The 20,868-nt window shown below is 42.0% G+C and overlaps 1 protein-coding gene across 1 annotated transcript in view; it reads left to right on the forward strand.

The window, feature by feature from the left end:
- The window catches only part of LOC129695585 (centromere-associated protein E-like), a 99,583-nt gene that overhangs the window by 53,207 nt on the left and 25,508 nt on the right, over positions 1-20,868 (forward strand). The window contains 8 exon segments of the mRNA XM_055632668.1: positions 211-379; positions 2,510-2,640; positions 6,224-6,415; positions 8,787-8,912; positions 14,516-14,662; positions 19,539-19,793; positions 19,998-20,258; positions 20,531-20,791. Of these exon segments, the coding sequence (XP_055488643.1) occupies positions 211-379; positions 2,510-2,640; positions 6,224-6,415; positions 8,787-8,912; positions 14,516-14,662; positions 19,539-19,793; positions 19,998-20,258; positions 20,531-20,791 (1,542 nt within the window).

The raw sequence follows: 20,868 nt of genomic DNA on the forward strand, positions 1-20,868 counted from the left end.
TAGTTTGAAAGGAGTTGTAATTTTATCAATTCATATTTGAAACATAGGCTAACATTTTTGTTTTGAGAGAGATATTAGCAAAGTGTATATGTGTGGGTAATTTAGTACTCCGTCATTTCAAAAAGGTTGAAATAGCAATTGACATTTCTGTACGTTTTCAGAAAATAACGTGTTTGATTCGTTGCCCCATGTTTCCTGTGCATCCTGCAGAATGAAGTACAGGCAAGGCTCAAAGTGGAATTAGAATTATACTGCTCACAGCTTGATGAAGAGAGAGTTAAATGTTTACACCTTCAGCATAATATTGAAGACAAAGAATGTAAAGTTAAAGAGCTAGAGCAACAACTAATGCTGGAGGTTGTGAATAAAAAGGAATTGGGTGAGATTAATTATGTTTTATGAATTATTACATTGAGAATTTTTACATTGGATTTTGCGATTCATGTCATTGCAGGAAATAATATTTTACATTTTTCATTTGCCAATAGTTTAACTTCGGGAAAAGTATAATTAATTAAGGAGGGTAGGGTGCTATGTTCACAAATTGTCTGTATTCCAACAAACAATATGATGCTTTCTGAGTCATTTATTTTAAATTTGATGATTTTTCAATGCCAATAATTTGATTATAGATGTTCAAATTATTTTTTTGTAATCTGCCCCTGATCTGCTATTTTAAGCGTGGTTGTTGCAATTGAGTTACATTGTGAGGTAGAGCTTGATAAATGGAGTAAGATTTGATTATGTTGATCAAAAAGGAAAAGAAAATTGTCATCTATTGGAAGTTGAGCTTTCATGCCTCAGCTGTTTGATAGTAACTTTTGTCCCATCTGGCCAGTCTTGCACAAGGCATTAATATTTTGAAGTTGGCCAGTTACAGCTGTAATTTGGGTACATGTTTGTCACTTGGTATACTGAACACAGGAGAGCTTTATTAGGGTAGATGCCTTGTTCTAGCTGTGTCCAGTTTGAACAGCATGTGACCCTGGGTTGTAGAATCAGATTATTACTTTTGCCTCTGAGTCATGTGTGCACCATCTAAGAGTTTCAGTTTAATTTTTGAATGAAGCTATATTGGGAATGTATAGTCAACTGCAGCAGCCTCTACCTACAGCCTGTCTGTCCCTTCAATCTTTTTTTTATTTTTAGTTAGTCTAAAGTTTGTTTTAGGGGGGCAGGGTAAGGGGGAAACCGTTTCTCAGTCTCTCCCTGGCGGGGACGCGACTATTTCTCCGAGTCGCGCCCTCGTCCCCCCCCCCCCCACCTCGCGGCCTACCACCTGGATCGGAGCCGCCTTTCCTGCCGGGGACCGGGAACCGGACCAGGGCTGCTACAGCGGCGGCGCAGCGCTGGAGTCACCGCGGAGCGGGCGATACCTACCTGGGTCGCTGTTTGGAGCTCCTGAGCGTTGGGCCGCTGCTCCAACATCGTGGAGCTCTGGTGCGGAGAGATTCCAACACGGGCTCCGCTGAACAACATCGTGGAGTCCTGGGACGCCTTGCAGAGAGCCGCCAGCAGCAGTCTCCACCCGGCGCGGCCTGCGGACTTTGGAAGCCGCCGACTCTGGTGTCCACGCCGCTGAGGAAGTCCCGTAGCCCCGACGTCGGACTTATATCACCACGGCGAGCGGTCCTGGACATCGGGCCGCCCGTAGCTGCAACTGCGGAGGGCTTGGGGAGGCCCTGACCACGAGGAACAGTGGAGGAAGAGACTGACTTTGGTGCCTTCCCACACAGTGGGAAACTTTGATTCTGCTGTGTGGGGATGTTTTATGTTAAATTCTATAGTGTGTGTTCTTTATACCCTTTCTGGCTTAATCCCTCCCTTCACCACCTCCAGTTTAAATTCCAGTTGGAATATTTTGGAGGAACCAAGAACCTGTAGCAATAATTATGGGCTGGAGATATAACGTACCATTAGTTTGGTATAGTTTTGGTGGGAAAATTTTAGATGACAGATATTTGAGTTTAAAATTTAACAATCCGCTTTAGGACTGTAATATGTTCCAATGTCATTGAGATGTTTATTGCACGAAAGACATGCCAACAGGTGAACATGCATTCAGGTACAGTGGTTAGAAGTATCAGCTAAATTGAGGTAGAAGTATGAGCTAAATTGAGGTTGCAAGTGGAGGCACGTATCTCCTTGGCAAACCCATAATTGTGTAACATGACTGACCATTGCATTCAATCAATAACGTCACCTCTTGAAACTTGAACTATTACTGGCATTGTTTCACCTGTGAGGAGGGGTTGGGGTGGTTATGAAAATAATTGTATTTCTACAACATCTAATTACACCTGAACATTTCAAAACAATTCATATTACAATAATTGCTTTGTTAACTAGATATGTAGCAGCAATAATGCATACAGCATATTTTCCACTCAAAACAAAATGTCATATTCATCATAATAGGAATCGCGCAATGGAATAAAGTAAATCGTGGTATATAAACAAACTTTTGTTATTTCGTAATGCAATTCACCCTTTGCTTCCGTCTTACCAGATAATATGTTTTCTGAAATGTCAGAAAAAGTTGAAATGCTTAACAATGAAAAAGAAGAGCTGATGACTAAATTGCATGTTTTAACAAAAGCCAATGAAGACGTGACAATGTCACAAACCAGGCCTGAAAAGGTATGTTTAACTAAGCAACTTGAATTTGCTTCAAACTTCCTTGATTAATGTACTGCACATAACAAAATTAAGATTCATTTTAGGAAGTCTAGTTTGGCTAATATCAATGTTTTGTAAATTGATATTTATTCCTCTGTTCATTCCATAAACATGACACTCATCTTTCTTCTGAGATGATATCTAAGTTAAAAATGAATTTTATGTCCTGGTGTTTCCGGTCATTTTCCTGACCGTGACTATTCATTGATTTGGGAAAAATATAGATTACTAAACCACTAAATATAGATTATTAGACCCCTGACTAGTTGGGTCCCGTCCCCTCAACGCGAACAAGGCCATTGTGATGTCCGCAGCTGGGCAGCAGTTTGATTTTTTTTTTTTTAAGTCCGTTTTGTGAACAATTTTATTGAAAATTTGGGGAGATGACCAAATTTACAGAGGAGTGAATTTCTAAAATCAGAAGATAATTCGCTACTGTAATCTAAAAATTTCCTCGTTTTGGCGTCTGGTTTAGAGGAGATACGTTTGAAAGGCAAAATGACACACGCACGCACGCGCACACACACACAGTTTTAAAAGTATACTAGACCAAGTGCAGATCCGTGAGTCTGTTCCCCAGTTGCAAGGGGGAGGCGGCCTTGGGCGTCGCATGCATGCTAACCAACCCCACACACACTAACCCCCCCCCCCCCCGATATTATATTAATATTCATTCGCTCCCTTTACCCCATCGCCTGCCCTATCCTCTCACGCATAACCCCCATTTGCACAGGCGCGGCTAGAGAGAGGGGGGAGGTGTAGAGGGAAGGGAGGGGGTAGAGATTTGGGGGGGGGGGGGGGTGCGGCATCACAGGGGAGGGCTGGTTCCTGAACGCAATACTCCACCACTCACCATGGGTCCCAATATTCACCACTCCCTAGAGAGGGAGGGGGGCAGAGAGGGAGGGTCCCTCACTTCCCTCTTCCTCCCCCCCCTCTCTTCCCTCTCCTCTCCGCCCTCTCTGGGAGGGGTTAGAGGGGTGGGGCGGGTAGTGGGTAGAGGCAGCACCTACCTACCCAGGTTGTAGAGCCGGCCGTCGCACCGGGCCCCAAGCTAGGCTGCGGCAGGCGTGGACCAGAGCGAGGTACGGAGCCATCTGAGAACGGTGAAAAGCAGCGGGAGGGCAGCCGATCGTGGCTTCCGCAAGGGGAAGCACACCCACCAGCGTGACAGAGCCGGCTGGGCGGGGGGAACAGACGATCGGGCCTCCCCGGAGAGGAGGTCGTCCCCTGTGACGGATAGAGAGGAGAGGGGAAGAGGTGAGGGGGAGGGGCGGGAGAGGAGCCAGGCGGGTGAGTGGTTTGTGAAAAGCGCAGAGAGACAGAAACGACTTGACTCTGGAAACCTGCGACTGAGTGGGCGGGTGGGGGAGGGACGGGGCTTCGCAGGCTGCGCCGACAGTGGGGAGAAGCTTCTTCAGCGCGTGAGCGCCGCTGACCTCGCGATCTGCAGAACAAAGATCCTTTAGCGGAGCTGTAGGATCTTTGCAGCAGAACTTTCTCGTTCTTTCTGCGCCTTTTGAAGAACGGGTGGGTGGGTGGGCTAACGTGCCTCGTGGAAAAAACTGCGCATGCGCTTTGACAGTAGCTGCATTAATCCAGAGCCGGGGGGACAAGGAAAGGCATTGTGAGGTCAGCAGCTGAGCAGCCTTTTTTTTTAAATGTCAGTTTGGTGATAAATTTTAGCAAATATCTTGGGAAATAATTGATCTACATAGGATTGGATTTTTGAAATCATAAGGAAAATTTCTACCAGAAGATGTAAAAATTTCACTGTTATTGTGATGTCAGCAGCTGAGCAGCGGTCAGATTTTTTAAAAAGGTCAGATTGGTCAACAATTTTAATAAAAAAGGATAATAATGTACAAAATGTACAGAGCAGTGGATTTCTAAAATCACAAGGAAAATCTCTACTGAAATATGTAAATATTTCCCCGTTTGGCGTCTGGCTTTCGAGGTTATACGTTTCACAGGCAACATTTTTTACACAAACACACAGTTTTAAAAGTATATAGATATGATTAATTCTCCCATGCTAAACATAAATTAAGACCAAGTGTTATCATAGACAAAACAAGGAGGTGCAGGAGTAGGCCATTCGGCCCTTCATGCCAGCACCGCTGTACTCCGTTCCTGCTTTTTCACCATATCCTTGATTCCTTTGGCCCTAAGAGCTAAATCAATCTATCTCTCCTGAAAACATTAAATGAATTGGCTTCCATTGCTTTCTGTGCCAATTCCACAGATTCTGGGTGAAAAAGTTTTTCCTCCCCTCAGTCCTAAATGGCCTACCTCTTATTCTTAAACTGACTCCTGGGTCTGGATTCCTCCAACATATTTTTCTGAACTTTTTTCCTGCATCTAGCCTGTCCAATCCTTTAAGAATGTTATATGTTTCTCTAAGATATCCTCATCCTTTTAAGTTCCAGTGAATACAAACCCAGTCGACCCATCCTTTCATCATATGTCAGTCCCGCCATCCTGGGAATTAACCTGGTGAACCTACGCTGCACTCCCTGCAATAATGTCCTTCCTCAAATTAGGAGACCAAATTGCACACAATACTCCAGGTGCGGTCTCACCAGGGCCCTGTACAACTGAAGAAGGATTTCCTTGCTCCTAAACTCAAATCCTCTCGCAATGAAGGCCAACATGTCATTAGCTTTCTTCACTGCCTGCTGTACCTGCATGCTTACTTTCAGTGACTGATGAACAAGGTTTCCCATTTCTCATTGTACTTCCCCTTTTCTCAACTTGACACCATTCAGATAATCTGCCTTCCTGTTTTTACCATCAAAGTGGACAAGCTTAATTTCAGTGACTGATGTACAAGCACTCCCAGGTCTCATCGCGCCTCCCCTTTTCCTAATCTGACCCAATTCAGATAATGTCTGAAGAAGGGTCTCGACCCAAAACATCAGCCATTCCTTCTCTCTAGATGCTACCTGCCCTGCTGAGGTACTCAAGCATTTTGTGTCTACATACCATTCAGATAATAATCTGCCTCCCTGTTCTTGCTACCAAAGTGGATAACCTCACATTTATCCACATTATACTGCATCTGCCCACTCACCCAACCTACCCAAGTCACCTTGCAGCCTAATGGCATCTTCCTCGCAGCTCATACTGCCACACAGCATTGTGTCATCCGCAAACTTATAGTTTGGTTCACAGTGTAGGTGCCCGTAGTTATTTGGAAGGAAGATTATACAGATGTGATCTAGATCCCTCTAGGTTCTGGTCTTATTATTATAGATGTTTGCTATTTAAATGTTTTTTTTAACAACCCTCAAATTGCTAGTTGAAAACTGGGGGGGGGGTGATTTTTCTGCTGGGTCATGCTGGGATTCTTCAGCACTAGCAGTTGTGTAGACAAATATCAGATTTCTTGCCTTTTCTTTTGACTTACTTTCTGATTGTCAACTCCAAAGGATGTTCTTACAGTGATGTTATTGTTTAATGTGAAGTGAATATCAAAATGTAAAGATTGATACCAAATATTTAAAGAACAGTATTTGAAATTAATTATTTGTTTTGTTATCAGGATCAAGTACCTCTGAATGTGACCTCTGAAGCTGAAACTACTGAGACAAAGCGTTTAACTGAAGAACTTGTCGTACATCAGAAAAATTACACAGAAGTCAGTGATGAGAAAGAGAAGTTGCATGAAGAATTGTTGAATCTTCAAACTGAGAGGGATCAGTTGAAATGTGATCTTCAAGAAAATATTGAGATGGTAATTTAAATCAATCAATTAGCTAAACAGACCGATATAATTGATTAGTACCTATATGACAATTAGACATATTGACATAGATATACTATATAGATATTTTCAGGTTTAAGATTTTATTAAATAAGAATTGTGAAGTAAGATCAATAATCCATCTAAAAGTTTCAATGCCCATGTTTACTTCAAATGAAAATAACTCAATTTTTCTTTGAACTGATAGACAGTAGTTTGATTGTTCCAATATTACTTTTGTCAGGATATTTGGATTCCACCTTGAGACGGCGAGTAATTTTGTTTATCGCAGGTGCAGAAGCTGCTTAATCAGAAGGGATCATGACACTGCTGGCCTAGATAATCAGAGTGAAGCATTTAGTAAGTTCAGCCAGACTAAATGAAATCACTGTGGGTCATGTTTTTTTTTTTAAATTGCTGCAAAGAAGCCTTTTTGTTCTGTTTGTTATGGACAGTGGCCATGTTGACAATATATTTCATTAGCTGTACAGAGCTTTGCAGTGCCTTGTAGTTTGTTGGACGAGTGATGTGCACAATGTCAATTCCAATTATCCCTGTTAAGACCTAGCTTCTGCTACTGTTGCTCCCCCGACCCACCATCTCCAATGTTTGATATCTACAAATGCATTAATTTCAAGTCAAGAGAGTTTATTGTTATGTGTCCCAGATAGCACAATGAAATTCTTGCTTGCTGCAGCACAATATAATATTGTAAGCATAAATACAGAACAGTTCAGTTCAAAATACACATAAATAAACAGATTAAGTGCAATATCCTGTTATAGTTCAGAGTCTGTTTGTTGGCGAGTTTAATAGCCTGATGGCTGTGGGGAAGCTGTTCCTGAACCTGGATGTAACAGATTTCAGGCTCCTGTACCTTCTACCCGATGGTAGCGGAGAGATGAGTGTGTGGCCAGGATGCTGTGGGTCCTTGATGATGTTGGCTGCCTTTTTGAGGCAGCGACTGCGATAGATCCCTTCGATGGTGGGGAGGTCAGAGCCGATGATGGACTGGGCAGTGGTCACAATGTTCTGCATTCGTTTCAGCTCCTGGACGCTCAAATTGCTGAACAATGCAACCAGTCAGCATGCTCTCTACTAGGCACATGTAGAAGTTCGAGAGAGTCCTCTTTGACATGCCGACTCTCCGTAATCTTCTCAGGAAGTAGAGGCGCTGATGTGCTTTCTTTATAATTGCATCAGTGTGCTGGGACCAGGAAAGATCTTCGGAAATGTGCATGCCCAGGAATTTGAAGTTCTTGACCCTTTCCACCAACGTTGATATAAATGGGATTGTGGGTCCCTAACCTACCCCTTCCAAAGTCCACAATCCGTTCCTTGGTTTTGCTGGTGTTGAGAGCCAGGTTATTGTGCTGGTACCATTTGGTCAATCGGTCAATCTCACTTCTATACTCTAACTCGTCCCCATCAGTGATTCGTCCCACAACAGTGGTGTCGTCAGTGTATTTGATGATGGAGTTTGCACTATGTCCGGCTATGCAGTCATGAGTGCAGAGTGAGTAAAGCAGAGGGCTGAGCACGCAGCCTTGAGGTGCTCCCATGCTGATTGTTATCGAGGATAACACATTTCCACCAATACGGCCAGACTGGGATTTAGCTTTTAGCTTTCAAAAAGTGTAATTGTAACTGGAAATTTGGATTAATTGTATTTAACTCTTCAACTGAATATTTTAACAAGATTTAGGTCGTTTAGCTGATAATCAAACTGGAATTAAATCAAATGAAATTTATTACAACACATTACTCTAAAGTAGCCATCGGGTCATTTTTGTTTTTCTGGTAGTTATCTATGACAAGATTTTGCTAATTGATTGGTGTTAACCTGCTGCCCATCCTTTAGTGTACAGAACATTTTTTTCCTATTTTAATTCTAGGCATTGCTTTATTTTTATTTTACTTTTGTGCTTCTGTGTCAAATATTACTCCCTCCTTCCTTGTCCCCATACCTCCTTTGTTCCCCTGGAATGTCCAGATGATATTTCATTTTTAAATCTGCACACGTTGATCATTGAAGTGTAACTTGTCTGGTAAGAACTGTTTGGTAGCCTATGAGAAAAGAGAAAATTAGGATGGGTGGGAGTAGGCCAACGTCAATTATAGTAATGGAAAACATACCTCCTAAAAGACTCCACTGTTCATTATCTTATTTGCTGGATAATAAACAAGAATCTATAGAGATAAAAATTAATGTTACTTTCCAAGCTCCTAATGCTTTTGTTATTGAACTCTTCAGTGTTTGTTTCTGATATCGCAAAATAACTTGCTTTTTTTTACAGATGGTTTAATTTCTTTATTTCTGTGAATCCAAGATCATGTTATTTTATTTGTATTTTTATATTAGTGTATAGAGAACCAAGCAGAATTGAGAAGCCTATATGAAAAAATGAGAAAGAAGGAAAATGTGGAGGTGGAATTAAAGAAAAGTTTGGCTGAAAAAGAGTGCTTGTTAAACGATGAGAAGGAAAAGGTTCTTACATTTGTTTTTCTATATTTACGAGATGGTAATTGCAGTACAAAAAAAAGTTGTTTGATTAGTCCATTTTTATAATCTTCTGCCAACAAGCAATAGTTTTTCTCCTAATACTCTTCCTGCTTCCTAATTCCTTTATTCCTGCAATAAATGTGTTTACCTTTCCAAAACTGATGCAACTCTAGGAGTTTTTCTTCTAATACTCTTCCTGCTTCCCTAATTCCTTTATTCCTGCAATAAATGTGTTTACCTTTCCAAAACTGATGCAACTTTGTTTATCATTAATTTCAGAATTCCTTGTTTACATTTTTTCTGTTTGAAATTTGTTGTTTACGAGACGGCCAGTGGACCCGTTGGGTCCCTATCACACACAAGTCCCGTTCCCCCCCCAACGTAATATTTCACCCATTCCCGTTGTGATGCCAGAGATCCCCTTTGTGACACGAGTGAAAATGACGATCTCAAAATGGCGGTCCCCAACTGCGCAAGTGCGGATACCAGGCCCACTGCGCACGCGTGGGGAGACGCCGTCATTTTGCGTCACTAGCGCGGCACCGGCTCCATTTTCAATTGTGACGTGGCTGATGGGCCTCCCCAAACTGCGCAGGGTCAGCTGAAGGAAGTTAATTGTAAGTTTTTAAAGGAAATTACTTGGTCGAATCGAACAAAACTTGGCTAATACACATCGCTGGACAATGGAGAGTAAGGTGGGCCAAAAAGTGTAGCGCTATCGTGTACTGTTTTTGCGCCGTTTCGGAAACGCACAAATTATATTTCACCAAACTGCATGTGCGGCAGGCAAGTGGGGACACTGTTTTAAGTCCATTTAAGTTTTAAATGTCAATAACTTGTAAAATATAACATCAATCTGAACAGAACTTGCCACTGCACACCCTCGGACAATGGTGAGCAAGGTGGGCCAAAGATGGTCCACCAACGCAACCCGTTTCCCAAGGCAATCTTCCACCACTCGCCCGTTTCCCCTTCTCAACCCGTTCCCCCAACACAATATTCCATCACTCACCCGTAGCCTCCAACTGCGCAGGGGCTGCACATTTTGTCTTATTCAAAATTCAGTGCACTGTGACTTCAAAATATTTTGTTAAAATGCACCTTCCCTCCATGCTGCCAGCAATATGCTTGCTGCAACAGTGTTGCACCTGATAGTGCTGACAGCTTGGCAGGACTGATTGCTGAGATTGCGACAATGTAGCATTGTGAAGTTATAGCTGCAGAGTGAAGAATATTTTCTCGAATCTTGACTTTTTACATGTGAAATTACTTGTAAAATATAACATCAACCTGAATGAAACTTGACACAGACCACCACAGAACAATGGTGAGTAAGGTGGTGCAAAAAAAAATGTAGCGCTATCGTGTATAGTTTTGATGTAATTTCAGTGGGACTGAGTAAGGTGGGCAAAAATCACAGCCGTAAGTGGTAGCGTTTTACCTAAAATCAATATAGTGCAAACAGGAAGTTGTCAAGTTTAGACAAACAACCCTTTGCAGTGCCTTTTCACTTCAACCCAAATAACCATTTGCAGTGCATTTTTACTTCAACCCAAACAACCATTTGCAGTTTTTTTTTTTTACTTCAACGCAAACAAACCATTTGCAGTGCATTTTTACTTCAACCCAAACAACCATTTGCAGTGCATTTTTACTTAAAACCAACCATATTTTCATTTTCAAACCACATTAAGGGCACTCAGTTTAGTAGACATGTGTTCAGTGTTATTCAGAGAGAGAGACGTGACCCTCTGGCTTCCTCCATCTTGCAGAGACTGAGTGAGGCACATGTAATCACATAGATATCTTATCTATATTACTAAAAGTCTGATCTTGACCGCTTTTGGCTCACTGTGCTGTGATTCCCGAGAGAACGCCGCCACCTACGGCCGTCATTTTTGGCCACCTCGCTCAGAGCCGCCTTCCGGGACCAGAGGATTTTTCCCATCAATGAAAAATCAGAGAGATATTAATGTGTTTTAAAAATTAGCCATTCTCTCTGCTGCCCCTGCTGGAGGGAGGGGGAGGGACTATAGAACCAGGAAGTGGTGTGCCTCACTCAGTCTCTGCAAGATGGAGGAAGCCAGAGGGTCACGTCTCTCTCTCTGAATAACACTGAACACATGTCTACTAAACTGAGTGCCCTTAATGTGGTTTGAAAATGAAAATATGGTTGGTTTTAAGTAAAAATGCACTGCAAATGGTTGTTTGGGTTGAAGTAAAAATGCACTGCAAATGGTTGTTTGCGTTGAAGTAAAAAAAAAACTGCAAATGGTTGTTTGGGTTGAAGTAAAAATGCACTGCAAATGGTTATTTGGGTTGAAGTGAAAAGGCACTGCAAAGGGTTGTTTGTCTAAACTTGACAACTTCCTGTTTGCACTATATTGATTTTAGGTAAAACGCTACCACTTACGGCTGTGATTTTTGCCCACCTTACTCAGTCCCACTCCGCTGATCAGGTGCAGAGGAGTCTTCCCATCAATGAAAAATAAAAGTGTTATTAGTGTTTAAAAAATGTTGAGAATCTCTCTCCTGTCAATCACGCCATGAAGGCCACACCTTTTCCGGTGGAAGAGGGATGGATTATAAAACCCGGAAGTGTGGGTGTGGCTCAGCCTGTGCATGATGGGGGAGGGAGAGGTCACAACTTTGTCTGAGCTGTGAATCAACTGAACACACTGAATGTCTACTGAACTGTGTGTGTGGTTTTATGGTTGTTTCGCCTTGCTTGAAATGGTATGAAACTACATTTGAATGTGGTGGCCTTGCACCCTGCAGCAAATGGTATAAAACTGCATTTGAATGTGGTGTCGTTGCACCCTGCATGAAATGGTATGAAACTGCATTTCAATTTGGTGGCCTTGCACCTTCCTTGGATGATATGAAACTGTACTTGAAGTTGGTGGCCTTGCACTCTGCTTGAAGTGGTTGGAAACTGCACTTAAATTCGGTGGCCTTGCACCCTGCTTGGAGTGATATGAAACTGCACTTGAATTTGGTGGCCTTGCACCCTGCTTGAAGTGGTTGGAAACTGCACTTGAATTCGGTGGCCTTGCACCCTGCTTGAAGTGGTAGGAAACTGAACCTGAATTCGGTGGCCTTGCACCCTGCTTGAAATGGTATGAAACTGCACTTGTATTTGGAGGCCTTGCACCCTGCTTGATATGGTAGGAAAATGGATTTGAATTTGGTGGCCTTGCACTATGCTTGAAATGGAATTTCAAGGAATAGCTGTGAGTCAACTGCCAGCCCACCAGCGTGAGTGAGCTGCCAGCACATCAGGCTTGAGGGACTGAGCTGCCACCCCAAGAATCCATTTGACCCACAATGTCCATACTAGCCCTCTGGAGACCAGTAGTCCCTGCAGCCAACAACACCCATACCAGCTCTCCAGAAATCCCCCCCCCCCCCCCCCCCCCCCCCCCCGGCTGGCCACTAATATTGGAATTAGTGGAGGTGGAATATTGCGTCGGGGGACCAACAGGTCCCCACTTAGTCTAGTAACTATTAAAACTCTGATCATGGACATATGTGTGTGTATAATCACATCTGCTCGAAAACACGACGCCCTGTTGGCCAAATTCGTCCTATCTGAAAAATTCATACTTTACTTCTCAAGTTATTTATGAAAATGTTCAAAAATCTCTAAAAACTTGGGGGGGGGAAACAACTATCTTTCGCTTATTCCCTGTGCGTAGCCCTGCTCGCAATATTGTTGCTCTCCAAGTACACCGTGCTAGCCCTAACAAGTGCAAATGCATTTTTTTTTAATTCACAATGCACTCAGTTCTGCTAGCTAGCAAGTGCAAATGCATTTTTTTAAAGTTTAAAAATGAGGGAGGCTGAAAAAAGGCGAAATGAGCAGCCCCTGCGCAGTTGTCGGCTATGGGTGAGTGTCGGAATATTGTGTTGGGGGGACGGGTTGAGTTGGAGAAACTGGTGAGTGGTGGAATATTGCCTTGGGGAACGGGTTGCGTTGGGGGACCAGGCCTCCTATGTGACAGAGACCCAATGGATTCCACGGTCTAGTGTATGTGTATACATATACATGTATGTATGTGTATATATGTATGTGTGTATCAATATATGTGTATATGTATGTATATATATGTATGTGTATATCTATATATCTATGTCTATATGTATATCTATATGTATATATAACTGCCTTTTCCATTTATTCTGCCTGTTGCCATAAAATATAATCATCACTACCGATTTATATTTTGCTCTTTGTTTGAAGAGAATATTTTAAGATTTTCGTTAGTATTTCTGCATATCAGGCCAGACAATTACTTCTCAAGAATCTACTATAAATTCTGAGGCAGAGTCAAAGGGGCATAATTCATTATAAACTTCCCGCAATCTATTAAATCTTACATGGGTATCATTATTTACCTTGTGTGCTTTCTTTATCTCTTTAATTGGATGTTTTTAAGTAACCTCAATGAATTCTGTTACTGAACAAATGTGTGTTTATTTGGCGCACCTGGCTAGGCTAGCCTTCCACTCATCTTGTCAATTCACACTAGCCTTCTCCCAAACTCTTTAACAAAATCTTCAACTTTTTTTTTTTTTTTTTTTAAATCATAAATAGCAATATGTTTATGAGATTCATATTCTTGCCATGGACATTCCTCCTAGAGCAAAAGTAATTTTGTGGTCTGTATTTATTTGTTTCTATAAAAAATGGTAATATATTTTCAGTTATTCTGTTAAAGCCTGTCTTTGGCACAATGCTGACGGGTATTGCTACCTCACAGCTCCAGAGTATTAAATCGGTCCTGACCTATGGTGTCTAATCAGCAATCTCATGACTGCATTTCAATTGCGTGCTCTGATTCCTCTGACATCTCCAAAATATGCTGCTAAATTAATTGGGTTATTTAAGTAACCCTTAGCAGCTAAGTGGCAAAATAATCAGAGAAGCATTGATGGGCATGTGAAAAAAATAAAAAATTGCCAGCTAAAGGGAAACAAACAGGGTGGATTGGGATTAATAAAATTGTTCTGTGAGGGCAGGATAGATTTAAGAGGCTGAATTACCTCCTTTTTCAAAGTAAGTCTGTTTTTCAAGGTCTTCTTGTTCCCAATGACCACCCTGACTAATCCTTTGTGTAATCTGAAGGCCACCAATGAAATTGGGTAAGGTTTTTTAAATATTGGGAATATGCAAAATTTAATCACGAGTAAAAGTGCACAAAATCTAAAAATTCAGTTACATTTAAAATGTCAACATCGCATTATCTGACTGGAGTAGTTTGGATAAGGAATTTCTTATTACAGTGTCCGTTCCGTATAAATAAGGAATTCATATTCTTATTCCCTTCAAGATTGTTGCTCTTGGATTTTTTTAGTGGTCTCTATTAGTGCCACATTTGGTTTTAACTTTCAGTTAAGTGAACTGGAGTCTTTCTCAATATAATTTATTTCAATTCAAGAAATGCCCTGGATCAATTGTTCAAAAAAGTGTTTCTGGATTATCCATCGAGTTGCATTACACAGTACATTTCTCTATCTGGTAGGACTTAAAAGTTGATTTAGAAACGGAATCTTTTGGATTAATTGAAATTTGGCTGTTCATCTAGTTCTTGCAGGCCAGTCAGGCATTGGATGTTGCCCAAGGGGAGCTGCAATACGAGCGTCAGCTGGTGAATGAAATAAAAACAGAAATTCACGAAAAGAAAGATATGTTCAGCATTCAAGAAAACCTTCCTGAAATAGTTGATAAAAAGGTGAGCTTGAAGGAGGAATGCGAACTGACTCCAGTTCAAGTACTAATTTTCTGCTGTAATTTTAACTCGTGCACATACACACACCCATGTCATACATCATGGAAACGGGTCCTTTAACCCATCTTGCGCATTCTGACCAAGGTGCCCCATCTACGCTAGTCCCACATGCCCGCCTAAACCTTTCCTATCCATGTACCTTTCCAAATGCAACATTTTGTGTCCCCACTGCAATCTTCCCTCTTTCAAACATTGTGTACATGTTTTGGCAGATAATTGTCCTTCAAATAATCATTCTTCATTGGTGAACCAGACAGCAACAGTGACTGTCATTGACGTGTTTAAGAAGGAACTGCAGATGCTGGAAAATCGAAGGTCGGCAAAAGTTCTGGAGAAACTCAGCGGGTGCAGCAGCATCTATGGAGCAAAGGAAATAGGCAACATTTTGTGCCGAAATGTTGCCTATTTCCTGCGCTCCATAGATGCTGCTGCACCCGCTGAGTTTCTCCGGAACTTTTGTCTACTGTCATTGACCTTGTCTGTCGTCTGCTTAAATTGTTTCTGTGGAGATTTCTATAAGTCGCCCTCATTGAGAATTTTGTATTTCTTGCCTAATACTAAATTCAAATTTGACTGTTAACTTCAACACCAGTAGCCAGCCTGAATCTTTTCCGATTGGTATTGTTCAAATACTGGTTGGTTCTGGATTATCAAAATTCTGATACTGAGTTATGCTCTGGAAAAGTCAACAGTCAGATTTGAACTTGAGCATCATCCTTGTTCTTTATGTGATGGATTTTGATTGAAGGCAAACTGCAGGATTATTGAAGTATATACCACACAACCAAATGAAGCCGCTAATTGGTGGAAGCCAACTCGAGGAAGCAGCTAATTGGGAGTCCGATCCCTGCTGATTTCTTCTAGCACTTTGTATTGTATCCTGGGTAAGGGGGGGGAGTATGAGGGCCAGGGCAGTTTATTGTTCTGGATGTCAGATGTGGGAAGTCATGGAGTCTGATAGCCTTCCAGACGTCCACATCTGCGCCAGGTGCGTCGAGATGGGGCTCCTAAGGGACCATATTAGGAACATGGAGCAGCAGCTCGATGACCTCTGTCTGGTCAGGGAGAGTGAAGAGGTCATAGAGAGGTGGTCACTCCAAGACCACGGGAGGCAGACAAGTTGGTCACGGTTAGAAGGGGCAGAGGCAGGGACTAGAGAGTACCCCGGTGGCTGTACACCTTGGCAATAAGTACTCCGATTTGAGTACTGTTGGGAGGGGACAGCCTACCTGGGGGCAGCGACAGCGGCCGGGCCTCCAGCACAGAGACCGGCCCTGTTGCTCAGAAGGGTAGGGAAAAGAAGAGGAGGGCAATAGTAATAGGGGACTCTATAGTTAGGGGGTCAGATGGCGATTCTTTGGACGCAGTCAGGAGACCCGGATGGTAGTTTGCCTCCCTGGTGCCAGGGTCTGGGATGTGTCTGAACGTGTCCAAGATATCCTGAAATGTGAGGGAGAGGAGCCTGAGGTCGTGGTACATATAGGTACCAATGACATAGGTAGAAAAAGAGAAGAGGTCCTGAAAGGAGAATTTATGGAGTTAGGAGGAGAGTTAAGGAGAAGGACCGTAAAAGTAGCAATCTCAGGATTACTGCGTGTGTCACGTGACAGTGAGAGTAGGAATGAAGCGAGGTGGGGGATAAATGTGTGGCTGAGGAACTGGTGCAGAGGGCAGGGATTCAAGTTTCTGGATCATTGGGACCTCTTTTGGGGAAGGTGTGACCTGTACAAAAAGGACGGGTTGCACTTCAATCTGAGGGGGACCAATATCCTGGCGGGGAGATTTGCAAAGGCTACTGGGGAGACTTTAAACTAGCACGGTTGGGAGGGATTCAAATAGAGAAAGCTAGTAGACGGTGTGTGAGGCAGGAGGCAGAGAAGGGAAGCACTCAGACCCAACATGTAGGGGAGAAAGAAGAAAAATATAATAAACAGAGAGTAAGAGGTGGTGGGTTTCTTAAATGTATGAGCAGAGAGACAGAAGGGTGTAAAATGAGGGTAGAAGCAATAGGTAGCAAGGTGAAAAGTAAAAGTGGCAGGCAGACAAATCCAGGGCAAAAATCAAAAAGGGCCACTTTTCAACATAATTGTATAAGGGGTAAGAGTGTTGTAAAAACAAGCCTGAAGGCTTTGTGTCTCAATGCAAGGAGCATTCGTAATAAGGTGGATGAGTTGATTGTGCAGATAGTTATTAATGAATATGATATAGTTTGGATCACGGAGACATGGCTCCAGGGTGACCAAGGCTGGGAGCTGAACATCCAGGGATATTCAATATTCAGGAGGGATAGACAGAAAGGAAAAGGAGGTGGGGTAACGTTGCTGGTTAGAGAGGAGATTAACACAATAGAAAGGAAGGACATTAGCATGGAGGATGTGGAATTGATATGGGTAGAGCTGCGAAACACTAAGGGGCAGAAAACGCTAGTGGGAGTAGTGTACAGGCCACCTAACAGTAGTAGTAGAGTTGGGGATGGCATCAAACAGGAAATTAGAAATGCGTGCAACAAAGGTAAAACAGTTATAATGGGTGACTTCAATCTACATATACAGTGGCTTGCAAAAGTTTTCATACCCCTTGAACTTTTCCATATTTTGTCACGTTACAACCACAAATGTAAATGTATTTTATTGGGATTTTATGTGATAGACCAACACAAAGTGGTGCATAATTGTGAAGTGGAAGGAAAATGATACATGGTTTTCAAACTGATAAGTGTGGCGTGCAAAAGTATTCAGTCCCCCTGAGTCAATACTTTGTAGAACCACCTTTCGCTGCAATTACAGCTGCAAGTCTTTTGGGGTATGTCTCTACCAGCTTTGCACATCTAGAGACTGAAATTTTTGCCCATTCTTCTTTGCAACATAGCTCAAGCTCAGTCAGATTGGATGGAGAGCGTCTGTGAACAGCAATTTTCACGTCGTGCCAGAGATTCTCAATTGGATTTAGGGCTGGACTTTGACTGGGCCATTCTAACACATGAATATGCTTTGATCTAAACCATTCCATTGTAGCTCTGGCTTTATGTTTAGGGTCGTTGTCCTGCTGGAAGGTGAATCTCCGCCCCAGTCTCAAGTCTTTTGCAGAATCTAACAGATTTTCTTCCAAGATTGCCCTGTATTTGGCTCCATCCATCTTCCCATCAACTCTGACCAGCTTCCCTGTCCCTGCTGAAGAAAAGCACCCCCACAGCATGATGCTGCCACCACCATGTTTCACAGTGGGGATGGTGTGTTCAGGGTGATGTGCAGTGTTAGTTTTCCGCCACACATAGCGTTTTGCATTTAGGCAAAAACTTCAATTTTGGTCTCATCTGACCAGAGCACCTCCCTCCACATGTTTGCTGTGTCCCCCACATGGCTTGTGGCAAACTGCAAACGGGACTTCTTATGGCTTTTTTTTCAACAATGGCTTTCTTCTTGCCACTCTTCCATAAAGGCCCGATTTGTGCAGTGCATGTCTAATAGTTGTCCTGTGGACAGATTCTCCCACCTGAGCTGTGGATCTCTGCAGCTCCTCCAGAGTTACCATGGGCCTCTTGGCTGCTTCTCTGATCAATGCTCTCCTTGCCCGGCCTGTCAGTTTAGGTGGACGGCCATGTCTTGGTAGATTTGCAGTTGGGCCATACTCTTTCCATTTTCGGATGATGGATTGAACAGTGCTCTGTGAGATGTTCAAAGCTTGGGATATTTTTTTTATAACCTAACCCTGCTTTAAACTTCTCCACAACTTTATCCCTGACCTGTCGGGTGTGTTCCTTGGGCTTCATGATGCTGTTTGTTCACTAATGTTCTCTAACAAACCTCTGAGGCCTTCACAGAGCAGCTATATTTATACTGAGATTAGATTACACACAAGTGGACTCTATTTACTAATTAGGTGACTTCTGGAGGCAATTGGTTGCACTGGATTTTATTTAGGGGTATCGGAGTAAAGGGGGCTGAATACTTTTGCACGCCACACTTTTCAGTTTTTTATTTGAAAAAAATTTGAAAACCATGTATCATTTTCCTTCCACAAACTGTAGCAGGAGCAGGCCATCTGGCCCCTCAAGACTACCCTGCCACTCTATATAATCATGGCTGATCTCTGTTGGCCTTAACTCTTCCTCTTCTGTGCCAGTTCTTATAACCCTCAATCTCTCAATTTATTAAATGTTTACTTATCTTCACTTGTCTATCTTGTGAACTGGCCTTCAACCCTCAGGCAGAGAACAGCAGTAACCAGAAACTCTGAGATGTTTCTAATGTTTGCATACAGGAGGAATGCTGTATCCTGGATGAATGTAATACTGAAATATTATTTGGCAAATAAATTGTAATTGGGTACAAGAGTTAAATGAACAACTCCAAAATGTGGTGTCTCAATATGATCGGGAGGATGAGAAGCAGGAGCTGCTTGTTCATATTTTGGGGAAGCAAAACACAGGTTCACAATAGACACGTCTCAGTGGGTCAGGCAGCATCTCTGGAGAAAAAACTCACTGAGCTACAGCTTTTTGTGTCAACCTACAAAGATTCAAGAGTTCAACCAGTGCATCCAGCAAACAGGATGAAAAATCTTTAATAATGAACTTTGCTGGATGCAAAAATACCGATCAAAGAATGAAAAGAAAAAAAGGTAGTGATGAAGAATTCTGAATTTTTAATGGTTGGATTATTTATATAGTAGCTTAGTCTTTACAATGTCAATTAACGAGTTTTCCATGCTTGCATTGGGTTCTGGTCTATATGGAATATTTGTGAAAATACAACCAATGGTATACCATACAACCATGGTTAGAAAATATGCTAACTTCTGGCATCTTTTTAATTAAAAGCAAAACCAAGTTGATGAACTTTGTCTGGAGGCTCGGCATGATACATTGGTTACTGAGATCGAAGAGCTGAGAGCCTGTGTTTCCAAACAAAAGGAAACAGAAATTCGGGAAGAGGAATTTAACCAGCGGTTCCAGCAATTGGAGGATGCAAAATCAAACTTGCTAAAGGAGAAGTATGAGTTCCAGGAGACACTGAAATGTATCAAAGCAGAAAATGATGAAATGAAAAGAGCCCTTGAAGAAAAGACTGAGATGGTGAGTTATGCATTTTAAGTAAGTACCTGGCATAGGTTTGAATATAGTCAATACATTTTTTTTGCTGATTTAACTGTAATTTAGCTTGGTATGTATAGAATAACTAATTCACATGATTTAAAATAATCACTGGCAATCCAGCAAAAGCGTTCTATATTTTCATATTTTTGTGCAGTTGAGCAATACACCTGTTTTTGTTATTAGACACAGAAGCAAGATGACAAACTTCACCAGACAGTAGCTCAGTGTGACATATTGTGTCCTGAGATCGAAGAGCTGAAACATGGCATTTCCAAAGAACGGGAAGTAGAAATTCAGGAAGAGGAATTCAACCAACGGTTCCAGCAACTGGAAAATGAAAAATCATCCCTGATTAGGGAAAGGGACGAGCTCCAGGAAAATCTCAGATGTATTGAAGAGGAGAAAGATGAAATGAAGAAAATACTGCAAGAAAATACGGAGGTGGTAAGATATAATTTATTTAATAATTACTGTAGACTATATGTTGCTCAAGGAGATGGTAAAGAGTAAAACTAGAAGGGGATGAAAGGGAAACTAGAAGGGAAGAGAACCCTACAAGAAAATAGTGAAACGGAGTTGTAATTTTTTTTAAGTAAATGGATGTATACAATAGCTTTAAATAATGTGTTCTGTGCAGTGGCTATTAACTTATCAATATTAAAGCAGAATTAATAAAACAGGGTGCCTTCTTGAAAACACTTTCCTATTTCTATTAGATGCAAACGCAAACTGAAGAACTCTGCCGTGTGAAATTTCAGCATGACGTGTTGCTTGCTGAGATGGAAACGCTAAGAACTCGTGTTTCCAAAGAACTGGAGGTAGAAATTAAGGAAGGGGAATTAAACCAACAGTTCCAGCAGCTGGTGGATGAAAGATCATCCTTACTAAAGGAAAACAACGAACTCCAGGAGTCACTGAAATGTAACAAAGCTGAAAAAGATGAAATGAAAAGGGTTCTGCAAGAAAACTCTGAGGTGGTGAGTAATACATTTAAGATGTTACATGGAATAAGGAGTATGTCCCTTTAATAAATGTACTAGCCAATTTTACTGTA

Source organism: Leucoraja erinacea, chromosome 3 (genome assembly GCF_028641065.1).
Source record: "Leucoraja erinacea ecotype New England chromosome 3, Leri_hhj_1, whole genome shotgun sequence".
NCBI classification, from domain to species: domain Eukaryota; kingdom Metazoa; phylum Chordata; class Chondrichthyes; order Rajiformes; family Rajidae; genus Leucoraja; species Leucoraja erinaceus.